The sequence below is a fragment of the Anoplopoma fimbria genome, chromosome 22, assembly GCF_027596085.1.
Source record: "Anoplopoma fimbria isolate UVic2021 breed Golden Eagle Sablefish chromosome 22, Afim_UVic_2022, whole genome shotgun sequence".
Lineage (NCBI taxonomy): Eukaryota > Metazoa > Chordata > Actinopteri > Perciformes > Anoplopomatidae > Anoplopoma > Anoplopoma fimbria.
The window spans coordinates 5,341,276-5,354,233 of NC_072470.1; the positions used below are offsets into that span (position 1 = coordinate 5,341,276).

The 12,958-nt window shown below is 44.2% G+C and overlaps 1 protein-coding gene across 1 annotated transcript in view; it reads right to left on the reverse strand.

Moving 5' to 3' along the window:
• The window catches only part of LOC129111676 (histone deacetylase 4-like), a 48,488-nt gene extending 35,831 nt beyond the window's left edge, over window positions 1-12,657 (reverse strand). The window contains exons 1-2 of the mRNA XM_054623718.1: window positions 12,160-12,657; window positions 9,591-9,943 (exon numbers count right to left, since the gene is read on the reverse strand). Of these exons, the coding sequence (XP_054479693.1) occupies window positions 9,591-9,612 (22 nt within the window). The 5' untranslated portion in view covers window positions 9,613-9,943; window positions 12,160-12,657. The remainder of the gene's footprint in view (window positions 1-9,590; window positions 9,944-12,159) is intronic.
• Window positions 12,658-12,958: the final 301 nt, after the last annotated feature.

A 12,958-nucleotide genomic window follows, 5' to 3' on the forward strand; every position in this document is an offset into this window, starting at 1 on the left:
AAACCCTGTAAAATCCCTTTGGAGGAATAAAAGAGAGGAAAACAGGCGAGCGTCTCACTGTGCATGATCTATTTCTGGAATTCTCTCTGGACCAGACTGGCACGCACGCACACACACACACACACACACACACACACACACACAGCGCACAACGCATCACTCCAGCTTGATGGCTGGAGGAACACTGTGTTAGCCATCAAGTGTGTGTGTGTGTGTGTGTGTGTGTGTGTGTGTGTGTGTGTGTGTGTGTGTGTGTGTGTGTGTGTGTGTGTGTGTGTGTGTATTCCTCTCGCACCACCTTGCATGAATGGCTGCACCCATGATGCACCAATCCCTTTGAGGACTTGGGTGTGGACTCATCACGTTTGGTCCTGTTCACACGAATGTCAACGTACTATTAGTCACCTTACTCTCCCAGATATTACTGCCTGACGTGTCATGATAAAAAAAACAAAAAAAACAGGTCAAATCTGCGACCTCGCACACATGAGGGTCAGAATTTATGTAAAAAAAGCAGACAGGTGGTTAAAGCCACCTCACACGTTCCCTGCATCTCCAAAACAAACACACCCATGACAGTTGATACCTCTAGACGAGACTATTCAAATGAAACGCGCACGCTGCCGGACTTTGAAATGTAAATGTGTGAGCACACCTGTGGCCTGGGAGTAATTCTACGCCGGGTTTTTGCACAAATTGCCGGTCGCAGCTTTACATCTCCGACTTAAATGTGGTGGAATTAAGGCGGGACGGACGTCTCGGTCTGCGGTTGGTTGGACCGAGCGTATAAGCTTTCAGTGTGATACCTGAGACGCACGTGGAGGCAGCGCAGGTGTGTACAAACACACACACACACACACACACACACACACACACACACACACACACACATCCGTAAGAGTCGGGGCGAGATAGAGCAACAAACACAACCGCCTCACGCCTGCAGAGAAGTGCCCTATACGTTGACAACCGGGTCCATCAATCTTGGATGTAGCCTAGTTACCCAGCAAGCCCCCCCCCCCTCCAGCTCCTTCTTTCCTCCCTCCCTTCTTCTTTCTCTCTTTCTCTCCATCCTCCTCTCCTCCTGGTCCCACTGGGCATGCATCGGGAGACAGCGAGCTATAAATAGCCTTGGCTAACCTCGGGGCGGAGAGTCAGTCAGCTCGAGCTAACGCAGCTACCGCTCGTTGAAAAACATGCATGTTGTGATCCGTGCTCTGAATTGTGGGGGGGGAGAAGTGATGCAGGAGCGCTGAGCTAAACGGTGATGAGCTCCTCCGTCTGCTGCATTGCATGGACGTAGTTTTGTGAAAGCAAAAGGGAGACGGAGGGGGGGAGCCTTTCCACGCCGGCCTGCGTGCTCCGTGTTGACGGAGGCCTTTGTCGTGGAGGAGAAATGAGATGTCTGTCTGTGCCACCGTTTACCAAAAAAAAAACGACAGTGACAGAGAGAAAGGGAGGAAGGATGCTCCAGCCTCATTACATTCAGTGCACTTCCGTTCTGGCTTGCGTCGTCCAGGGTGACTCCAGTGAGCAAGGTGAAACCCGACAGGAACAATACGATTAATCAAACACGCCTCTCCTTGAAGAGCCTTTTCCTCTGGGTCGCAAATTTGCTTCCCGAGGGCAGCGGCTGACGTCACGGCGACTGATAAAAGAGAATGGGTGACCCCTGTGTGAGCCCTCCGACGGTTTGCGTCCCGTGAACAGTCGGAAACAACCGTCTGACCCTCATTTCATGCTGGGAGAGTCGGGGGAAACAGCGGTAATGTAATTTGGCATGGTGTGTAAGTGCTTCTTTGTGCTTTTCCGCGAATGCCGTCATTTGTTATAAAATCACAAATTAGTTGGGAATTGGTAATTAAGACTGCGGGTCTGTGGTGTATGTCCATAACACATTGAAGTCACGAGGTCAGTGGACCAACAAAGGCACCAAAAACTGAAGAGAAATGAATCAACTGAGTCGCAGAAAACATGCAAAGAGTTATTTTTCACTGTCTGCAGTTCAGATTTATGAATTTAATTTGACGTTTGATGAGGACTTGGATGTGATTTATTAGTTCATTTACAATTTAAGCAGATTAAGCTCAGATCGACCATTCAAAAAGCACCAAATGTATAGGAATAAGAATAAATCTTGATTAAGAAATTGACTAACAGTGTTTTATTTTATGTTTTCAATGATGCATGCTGGTAGTTTGCAATGCAACATCCTTAAACGATGCCACAATACAACGTAGAAGGTGTTGTAACGCACACCCAGGCGGCCATATTGGAGGTCCATAACTCCAAAAGCTGTGAAAGGTGTTTCCCTAACATTAGCCTGGTGCATTCTGGGATAGACTGCAGCCTCCTTCAGGGACCCAGTGTAGCAATAATAAGGCATGAAAAATGGATACACGCATACATTATTGAACACACGCTTTTCATACATTTAGTGATTATTTGCAGGCAGTCCATTCTTAATGGACGTCCACACACGGTTGCTAGGAGATTCGCGATGCAACTGTAAAGCCTCAGTAGCTGGGCCCTAATGCCTTGTAACAACAAACACCCACAGTATGGGAGATGGAGAGTTCGCTCTGCAGCTACCATGCAAACAGAGTAACATGTGCACCATTTAATATTTGGTATTTCGGTGTCTGGCACTGTGGCGCGCCATGTCAAAAGGCAAGGATAGGGCTCCGAGGAGGCAGTGTAAACCGTAATTGCCGCTGACAGCTCGTTGGCAGAACACAGTGTATCCCGTTTCTCGGCTGAGACGAGACAAAAGACAAGGGGACAAAAGACGCGTCCCGTTCCTTTCATTAGCTCATGTTCCCTCTCTGCTGTCTCTGTCCCAATACCAATTAAAAACAGAGCTTTTTCTAATGTCACCCGCACATAAACCTCTGTCTAAAGGCCATGATTGGGGGGTTTGTTATTGGAGGTGGTGGTGGTGGTGGGTGGTGGTGGGGGGGGGGGGATGGGTGTGTGTTGCGGGACGAGGTGGGTGCTGCGCTCCATTTGCACAAGGACAAAGCAGAGCCTGTGCGTGCAGGGGGGTCGGTCGTTGCACAAGAGACCCCCCCTGGGTTTGTTCTGGGATGGACTGTTTGTCATGTTCAGCCAAGTTGGTGGCACATGGGAGGACTGACGAACCGTCTGGCTGGCAGCGACCTCAGCTCCGTTCACCGGGTTCACCAAGGGTGGGAACACGGCGTCGAGGTGCATTTTTTTTTTTTTTTTTTTTTTTTTGGGAGATCTGCCGCAAATTTGCTTCTTTTGCGGGAGAGAACAAACATGTCAGCCCGAGTGGATCGGGCAGACAAACGTGACAATAAGGGCTCTAAATAACCCCTCGTGCTCATATCGCACTGAAGAGGGCCGTTTGTGTCACGCATGCACTCGTCGTCCCGTGCTCCTTTTTTTTTTAGCTGCACGACACACGGCAACAAACCGCTCAATCGTGAAGAGGAGAATCAACACGGGAGACCAAATGTAATGATTGTTTTGTTTTTTCGCCATGCGTGCACGTGCGCATACCTTGTGTGTGAGTGTGTGAGTGTGTTTGTGTGTGTGTGTGTGTGTGTGCTAAAAATAGACGCAGGGATAAGCCGGGCCCTCTTTATTGCAGCGAAAAACTTTTAACCCCTTCACCCAAGGATTTGAGCAGCCTGATGTGTGATAGTGTGCATTTGGATAAGAGGATGAAAAAGGGATTTCCACAATACCCTTTGGCCTTGTATTCATATCGCTACAGGCAGCCACTGCAGAGAAGCTTGTACTTTTACTTTATTTTAAACTTTTGAAAGACAGTTTTATATCTGACATGTGCTCAGAGAAGCCACAGCCCAACTGGGGCGGCTCTTCTGCACCAGTTAAGAATTATGTGTCTTGCTCAAGGACACCTTCCTCACTTTCTCCTACTGGGGGAAGGGAAAGTGTTTCTCATTCACTTTTTTTTTTTTTTTTTTTTTTTTCTTTCTCTTGTCTACCAGCCAGAACAAGCCGGTGATCTTCCAGCCCCAAGTCTGGATCCTTAAATCTCCGTGCGGCTGCAGCCCGGTTAATAGTATCTGGCAGGTGTAATAAAATGAAAATCCATAATATGGACTTATAGGCGTCCAGAGATGCGTACTGTGCTGCAGTGTTTATCAAATACAGGGGGGTTAGACCCAAAGATGGGCCGCCAAATGACTCACACAAAGCGAGATGAACATATTAGTACAAATGAAGCCGCCCGTCTCTGTCGTGTACAATAATGCAACACACAAGGTTGTCAGCAGCAGAGGTGAAAGAGTTTTACGAGATGATAAAATCACTGATAAAACTATGAGATTAGACTCTCAGTACGTTACAATCATCAGCGTTTAACACCTATGACACCACATTGCTTAAAGGTGGCAGTTTGTTAACCGCTGACCTAGTAAAAGTGCGCTTACAGGTTCACGCACAAATACAGATCTACAGCAGATCATGAATAATTCAACATTTTGAGATGTAGTCATTTTCTACGGTAGGAATAGCGGGGATGCAACTCTTCCGGGCCTGAAGTATGACAGTATGAATGTTGCTATTGCCACTTTTTAAACAAAAGGAGGAGACATTTCAAATTTAGCAAAGCACCTCAAAGACAGACATCTAGATTGAGTCAAATAATTCCGGTGAGTTTTGATTTCTCATATCAACAACTTTCTGTCCTTGACCTGAATTACCCGTTGTATGTTCACATGTTTTTTGTATATGTTGAAGTACATAGAATGCATACAATTGCAGATCACTTACAACTATCGACCTAAAGCTGATTCAAACCTCTTAACCTTTTATTTTATTGCCTGCTTTTGAACAGTAGTATACTTATTGTTGGGTGGGTCACAATAAAAAGTATACCAGGAAATAAAAATGGCGCCATAAAACACTCTCAAAGCGATGGTATTCTCTTTAACCAGTGATCATACATCTAATCTTGACTGATTCGAACACAACTTGACAAGTTTCTCCAACACAACTATACTCATCACTCTTTACCTTATTTCCCTCACTGGTTTTTGTTGTGTTTCAAGGCTGTATAAACCTAGAAACTGAGCCTGAGCCTTTTGAGGAAAGGAGCACTGTGTGGAGTTTACCGGTTCAGACGCCCACACACAGACCCCGCACAATAAAGCAGCAAGAATCTAATCTGAACACTTTATATCCTGCTGCATACCTGCTTTTTGATATTGCTTCTGGAATCGGGCTCATTTTTTACATATTTGCATAAAACTATTTAAAGTTCTAACCTCTCATTCATTAATAATTACTTACAGCACCTGTGTGTGTGTGTGTTTGTGTGTGTGTGTGTTTGTGTGTGTGTGTGTTTGTGTGTGTGTGTGTGTGGATGACTCATGCGCACACTCAGTTCCTTGCTCAAGTGGTAAACACTGCAGACTTTCCTGGAAAGACGGTGCACTTCCGACTAAGATAAAAAACAAATCGTTGCCAGCATTTGGCCCCCCCCCCCCCCCCTCCTTCTTTAATAAGTCACTGAAACACCTGAGGAGGCCGCCTGCTCTTCACCTCCACTCACAGATCATCCTGCCTATAGTGGTGCTAAAGGACCGACGTGAGGGATGAATGAGGACCAATCCCTCACAGAAAAAAAGGGGCGATAGCGACACTGGATTTAACCCTTTTTTCTTTCCCTGTGTAAAAAACATTGTGAGTTTTCAATAATAAACGTATTATTTATTCTAGGGTTGTTGAACGTTGAAGTTGTATTAGGAGAGACAAACATGTCAATCCTAAAAATACGCTCTTTTTACATTTGATATTTTCGAAAATTCTATATTGGTGCATCTCTGATATTAATTATTCTGGGTTATATGATATGATGCAAATCTCCTATGCTTTTAATGACAACTTTTTTTCACCCATCTGTACATTTTAGGTTGATTTCCTACAGACTATGACCTCTGTTTTTGTCACCAGGATGTGGTTTGTGTGGTCTTCCTCTTCATCTGGGTTCGGGGCAAACCCCCGGGGTCGCTTTTGCAAGTGACCACAACCACAGAGACGCCGCAGAGAATCATGGGAAACACTTGAACCCTGAGCTCAAACTTTTCTGAGCAAAGAATGACGTACAGCTAAATTAACCTTTAAATGAATCAAAAAACAAAGACAATCATTAATTGACAAAGTAACATACTGTCTTTAAATTGTTTTGGACTGATCCTAATATTTTTTTGAAAGCAGGTGACGCTTGTTAATTATCATGCTTCTGTTTTTGACCTGTGATTTCTGAAGCCCGCTCTAGTTTTTATTCTATATTCTCCATATTCAGCTCAACTGCTATCAATAGCGACCCATCCTGAGCGTGACATTTACGGAAACCATCAACGGTCAACATGTTAGCTCATTGCTAAGCACGGGTGTAAAACAAATGTCGCCGGCTAATGTGCTAAAGCTCTCGGGCACACAGAGTAATCACTCCTGTGGAAACACTCCAGCCTGTTTGCTGAAATGCCCTCAAAAAGGACCGATACGGAGGGCCAGCATCGGCCTGACCCCTTTTTGTTCTGTGAAACATAAACCGGACAAAGCGTTTTGCATTTCACTTTTCTAGGAAGAGCATTATCGTAAATGTTTAATCTAAAAATCCCGCTGCCACTGTAATAAAGAAAATGAGTAAGTCCTGGATCAAAAACATGCGTGCTGGTAAGCTCATTTACAGATTACAAAAATGGCACACAGGCAGGCAGGCAGGCACGCATGCACGTTGGCTAACACACCGCTGCATGAACTACGTGAACATGAGGACACACACACAAACACACACACACACACACACACACACGCAGACAGGGATTTACTTTGAGACCTGGTACATGATTGGAAATAAGGGCAAAGCAAAGAGTTGGCAGCTAAGGGATCGCAAAAACAAGAGTGCAACACATCCGTGGATCCGAAAATCTCGTTGTTCACCCCGAGAACAAAGCCAATGTTGTTTAATGACACTGATTATGAAGCAAATTAATCAGTCAACCCTGATGCGATTTGAAGCAGCAGGATCAATCTGTTACATCTTCTTCTCAAAAGAACAATTAAACCGGAGAAATCAAATTGATGCATCTCTTAAAAACGGAACAGACTTCTCACCCTGCACATCCTCACTTCTGTAAAAATTTCACTTCAGTGAAAAAAAATAAAAAGCAGCAGCCTGACAAGCGCCACACAGTGTTGCACATTTTTCACATTTCATATATCTTTAGCTGTCTCTCTGCCTGTTTCTGTCTCTCTCTGTGCGCCGACATCCAACAAGTGTGTCTCCGAGCTGTCATTCAAAGAAGAGAAGCAACACCTCAAATTGACGCCCACACTTGGCAGCACTCTGAGGACCAAGACCGTCTCCTCTGAAGGCTTTTCAGAGGCAAACAAGACAGTGAGCAACAGCAGCTGCTGGTATGAATCGTCTCTCCTGGACTCACAAAAGATCGCTGCTATTTTTTTGTTTTGGTGAGAGGTGAGCGAACACGGGGCGATGGGGTAGACTTGGGGGTTCGGCCCTCCAGTGGGCAGCAAACTGTGGAGATGAGAGTTAGAGGAGGCCAGCGTGGGAAATTAAAAACGACTAAATCTTATTATATTTTGACAGGAGCTGATTAGTTTATCTGCTCTATCAGCTGCTGCAGCTTCTGGCCAGAGGAGAGTGAAGTTTCCTGCCTTGGCTGTGTTCAGATCTGGGCATTGATTCAATATCAATGTTTGCCTTCTTCCAACTGAATCGTATTGTGATAAAATAATGATGAAGGTGTCTTTTTTTCTGAGAATTTTAGAAAATAAGAGCAATACGAGTCTGTATGACTGGGTAAGTGGCTTTTTGTGGATTTGACACAGTTTACTCGTAGAGGCCATGGACGTGTAAAGAGAGCTTCAATTCATTTTACAACTTTTAGGGTCAAATGATTTAAATAAGATCTTTTTTTTTTTTTTACTTTAAAATGGGAAGTTGATTTATATCACCACGGCATGGCCACTTTGTTTAATTAATTTCAAAGCTCGCTGTCTTCGTGAAGGCTTGGTAGAAGCTGGGTGGGTCTCATGAAAGACGCTATTGAGTTGCATTATGGGAAATGTAGGATCCAGTGTTTTGGGAGCTAGGGACAAAAAGTCAGCATATTTTGGCCTATGCTGCTTTTATTTTGACCTTTTTTTAATAAATCTATCGCAATGGAAGTGCAATACTAAATCGATGGAGTACCCCTTTATGATATTTTCTTAACTTAATCATATTGACAACATTTTTTCTAACTTTTTAAGACTTTTAAATAACAAAATAGAGTATTAAACTTTCCATTAAATCAGAGACAATCGAAATTGTATTCAGTAGTTAAAACATGAAGAAAACTAAATATCATGTGAATATGTCACCATACTTATATGTATATTATCATTTATTTCAAGGTGAAGGACACACATCTGACAATTTAACATGTCACTTTGCATATGTCAGCGAATATCACTGTCTAAATATTTTCTTAGGATTAGCAGGGCATTCATTTTGTCATCGCTGTTTCCAGAGTAGATAAGCGAAGGTGTAAAGGAACTAGACGGTTGAGCCACCATAATCCGAGGTTGATTTAACGATATAATGAGATTGGCTCTTCTTGTGGACGGGGAAAGTGAGGAGTCTTCACTGGAAGGGACGTATGCATCTTAAAGATCATACACATGTGCACCAGAGTAGTAAACGTGCTCTCGTAGCGTAGCGTCTCTCAGATGTGTCAGTGACGGAGATGTTGGAGGGCTGAGGGCGCCGGCTGAGGCTGCAGCTCGCTCTCGTCCCTCGGGGCCCGCTGGTTACCTCAGCTGTGGTATTTATAGCGCACACACTCCCAGGCGTACAAAGTAAACACGGTCGACACTGTCAGGTACCAAGCCGACCGGGGCAGGGAGCTAACCTTTTCATCTGCCAGCTGCTTACCGAATAATTTATCAGCTCGCTAAAACACGAGCTTCCAAACCGAGCTTGATTGGGTGTCAGAGAGGAAAGTAGACTCTCTTAATGAGCCCGGTTATGGACTTGTTCTCCCGTCCTCTGGAGCTCATTCATATTGAATCAAGCCAATTAGCAGTCATAAAACCAGATTAAAATGTTTTATTGCGTTTTGGGGAGCCGCGGCTTGTCTGTGCTCAAAATCAAAATGTTCACATTTATCAATATGGCAGATGTAGCTGCAGGAGTGCATCTCCTTAAGCGAGGGGCTTAACTCTCATTACTCCACAGATGACAGTCGGTGCGAAAGCGGAGAAGACGCTCACCTACCTCTCCGCCTTTCTGTCACTTTTAAAACAAGAGTTAAAAGTGATTTTTTTTTCAGCATAATCTTGCATATTTAAAACGGTATTTGTGCACTTTTGTGTGTGAACGTATGACGAGTAATTAAAGTGTCCCCTTGTTTTGCTTTAAAAAAGTACATGGGCAACCTCGAGATTTGAAATGAACCAAAACAAAAGCTGTTTAGTCATATTGTGATTTTGTAACTTTATCCTACATGTGTTATTAGCTCAAGAGAAGTGAGTAAAGCTTTTTTAAAAACAGATTCATGCTAATGTAACGACGTAGATCTTACCTTGGTGGCTGTGTGATGTCATCGCTGACAGGTCGGTCAGGTGGGTGCCCACGCCGTACAGGTAGGTGAGCGCCCGGCTTGGTGTGTGTGTTTGCAGAACAGATGTGTCTTTGTGCAGGAGCAGGTTGGATTTACAAGATGGCAATCAGGAAGCTATGATCATGCCAAAACTGTTTGTGTGTGTGTGTTTGAATGAGTGTTTGTGTGTTCAGGTTGATCCAACCCTCAGGACGGTCCGTCTAGAATCCCTCAAGGCTGGAAACAGGAAGCAAACTTCCAGCAGCAGCAGCCAATCCCCATGAGGCTTTTGATTTGGCTGCTCCAATCAGAGACCCAGTTCGTTGTCTGGCAACCTATCAGAGAGAGAAAAAAATGACAGTGAGGTTTACAGATTTAAAAAAAAAAAAAGACAGCATGAGATGAGTTGAGTGATCGGAGAGAAAGCTGTATAGGTGCATCTCTGTTAACGTCAAACACACACAGTTCATTTCCAGGTTATTTATAGTATTGATCTTTCAGTGACACTAATGATGACTGTTGACTGAAGTCTTAGATTCCACTTACAGTGTCATCTATAAATGTAAAAATAACTCTTGACAGTTTTATATCCATCAAAGCAACTGTATTTTCTAGGTCTGCAACTGAGTATTATAAGAATTGAAATGCTGAATAAGAAACAACAGACTTTTAAAGTTGTAAACGTATTTTTATCAACACTTTCCGACATTTATACCTTGCATTTTAAATGCTAATTGAGGAATCCTGCTCTTTGAAATACACCCGGGTTTTTTTAAAAGTAAAATAATAATGCCGTGCAGATCCAAGACCACCGCTGAAAGCTCAATACGACCTCAAGTTTGACCTTGTGCTTACACTGCAAGAAACCTGTAAACCAATCGGGCAATAAATTGCCTGTTTCTTTTTGACTGGGGCGCTCCAACGTCAAGAAAAAAATGTGGAAAAAGTGCGATGTATTACTTTCACTGTAGAAACGGGTGGAACCGCCCTGTTAGTCTCAAGTACATGTGTACTTAACAGAGCAGAAACCTGTGATTATTTTATTTGTTTTGGAGATAAATAATCTTTTCTTTGTTTTTTTAAGTAACTATTTGGTCTTTTGGCTGTTCCTGGAAATAAATTATTGTTCTTTTTTCTTTCTTTTTCGGAGAGTAGCCTGAATTCCTCCAGGCCTGGAGCAGCGGTGTCAGATGTAATAACGGCTCGAGACCAAAGCATCAAGTCGACTTTACCACCGCAAGTAGAAGGGGTGAAACTGCCCGAGGGGCAACGTGGGAGGGGTGGCGGCGGCTTGGGGGCAGCGTGCATGTTCACACTCTTGTGTCTGTGTGTGTGTGTGTGTGTGTGTGTGTGTGTGTGTGTGTGTGTGTGTGTGTGTGTGTGTGTGTGTGTGTGTGTGTGTGTGTGTGTGTGTGTGTGTGTGTGTGGGCAGAGGTCTCAGAGGTCTTCTACAGCGGGATGGATGTGTGCGCATGAGTGTGTGTGTGTGTGTGTGTGTGTGTGTGTGTGTGTGTGTGTGTGTGTGTGTGTGTGTGTGAATTTAAGGGGTGGGGGGGTCTTAAGACAAGAGGGCCAGACAGTGCAGCCGCAGGACAAATTGCCCCCCAAAAAGTCGGTCACTGCACAGTGCGTGTACACTTGCGCTTTGTGATGGAGAAGCAAGGCGAGGAGGGGTTGGATGAGGAGGCGGGGGGGGGGGTTCGAACGTGTGTGTCACAGGGAGTAGCTGACGCTCCAGGGGGCTTCATGCAACACCATTCTCCTCGGGGCATCTCATCTGTCTCGGGAGGGGTTGTTCATGTGTGCGTGTCCCAGGCCATTGTCCCCTAAAAAAAAAAAGAGCTTGCTTGATTCAGGGTGACAGATCTGGGGAGACAAGCCCCGAAGCCCAACGTGAAGAAACCATAAAAAACAACAGGCCTCTGGAAAATGGGGTTAAAAACACAGTTATGGTGGGATGTAACGCTGGGGAAGAAAAAAAACCAGAACACAAAAAGCTGTGTGCACTCAGTTAGCTTCCCCCTTTTCCTCCAGTCCCAACTCAAACTCCCTCACTCACCAAACGACAACTACAACAACAAAAAAAAAAAAATCCCCCAAATCTCTCACTAACCTGCTTTTTTTTAAACTCCTGCTTTAAAAGACACTTCACCCCACCCCACGCTGCTTTAGATGTTGCTTTAACAGCTCAAAACAACCCGTACGCCCCCATTCACAAAAAAAAAAAAAAAAAAAAAAAAAAAAAAAAAGCTTGACGCATGCAGAGAATTACCACCGCCCATCCCGACCCATTCACACACACTCACCCAGGCCTTCATTTTTACGACTTTTTCTCGCCAATAACACCGACTATACGGCAACAGAAGCGTGTATGCACTGTGTATAATGCATTAAAGCCTCAGGCTCGGAGCTAAAAATAGCATAATAAACATCGCCCTGTCCATTCTCCCTCCCTCCTCCTCCCCTTCACACTTCCCGCCTGCTACATTGTATATAACCCCATAAATACAATGTTGCAAAATGCTTTGAGAGGATGTGAAACCATTCCTACCCAGAAGTAGACGAGAGGAGAGGAGACAACGTGGAGGAACAACACCGGTGCGTCCGAGCCGAGGAGGCGGAAAGTGGAAACTTCAGCCGGACATTGTTTTGATGAATCCTGTCTTTGCGTCGCATCCCTTTTTGCCTTGAAAAAGCCAACATCAAAGGCGGAGCAGCTCCACGTCCATCGAACAGCTCACCTACAGGCGTCAGGAGGAAGCCAGTCGTCCCAACATGTGTGTTTTTTTTTTGCTTTGTTTTTTTTGTTTGTTATTTCTCTCCCATGTTTTTTTTTCTCAGGAGGACAGGGTTAGTAGGAGAGGGGGGACAAGAACAAATTCATCTCCTGACAGATTCCGCCATACTGGATTTTTGTTTCAGCCCCAGAGTCACATGGAGACCTGCATGTACCAGGGGCGGGCTTATGTAGCCGGATGAAAATGTGATTATCTGCGAGTGTACAGCGGGATATCATGTGGGGTTATGGTCATTACTGAGGAGAAACGTCTCTGGGCGTGTCCTAATAGGAGAGATATCATCATGTTGATGTCATTATTTGTTTTTAATAACTTTATGATGCTTTACATCTCCTGCTATACAATAAATGGCATTTTTATGGACCATATTACAATCCAGAATTTCTTTTTGTGCCACTTTAAATATGTTATCTCTAGAATAAAGAATCTAAATGCTCCTATATTCATAATCATAATAATAATAATAATAATAATAAACTCACCCACATGATGAGTTTATTATTACTTTATACCAACTTATAGTCTTTTTTTTTTATCAATAATAACATCCCC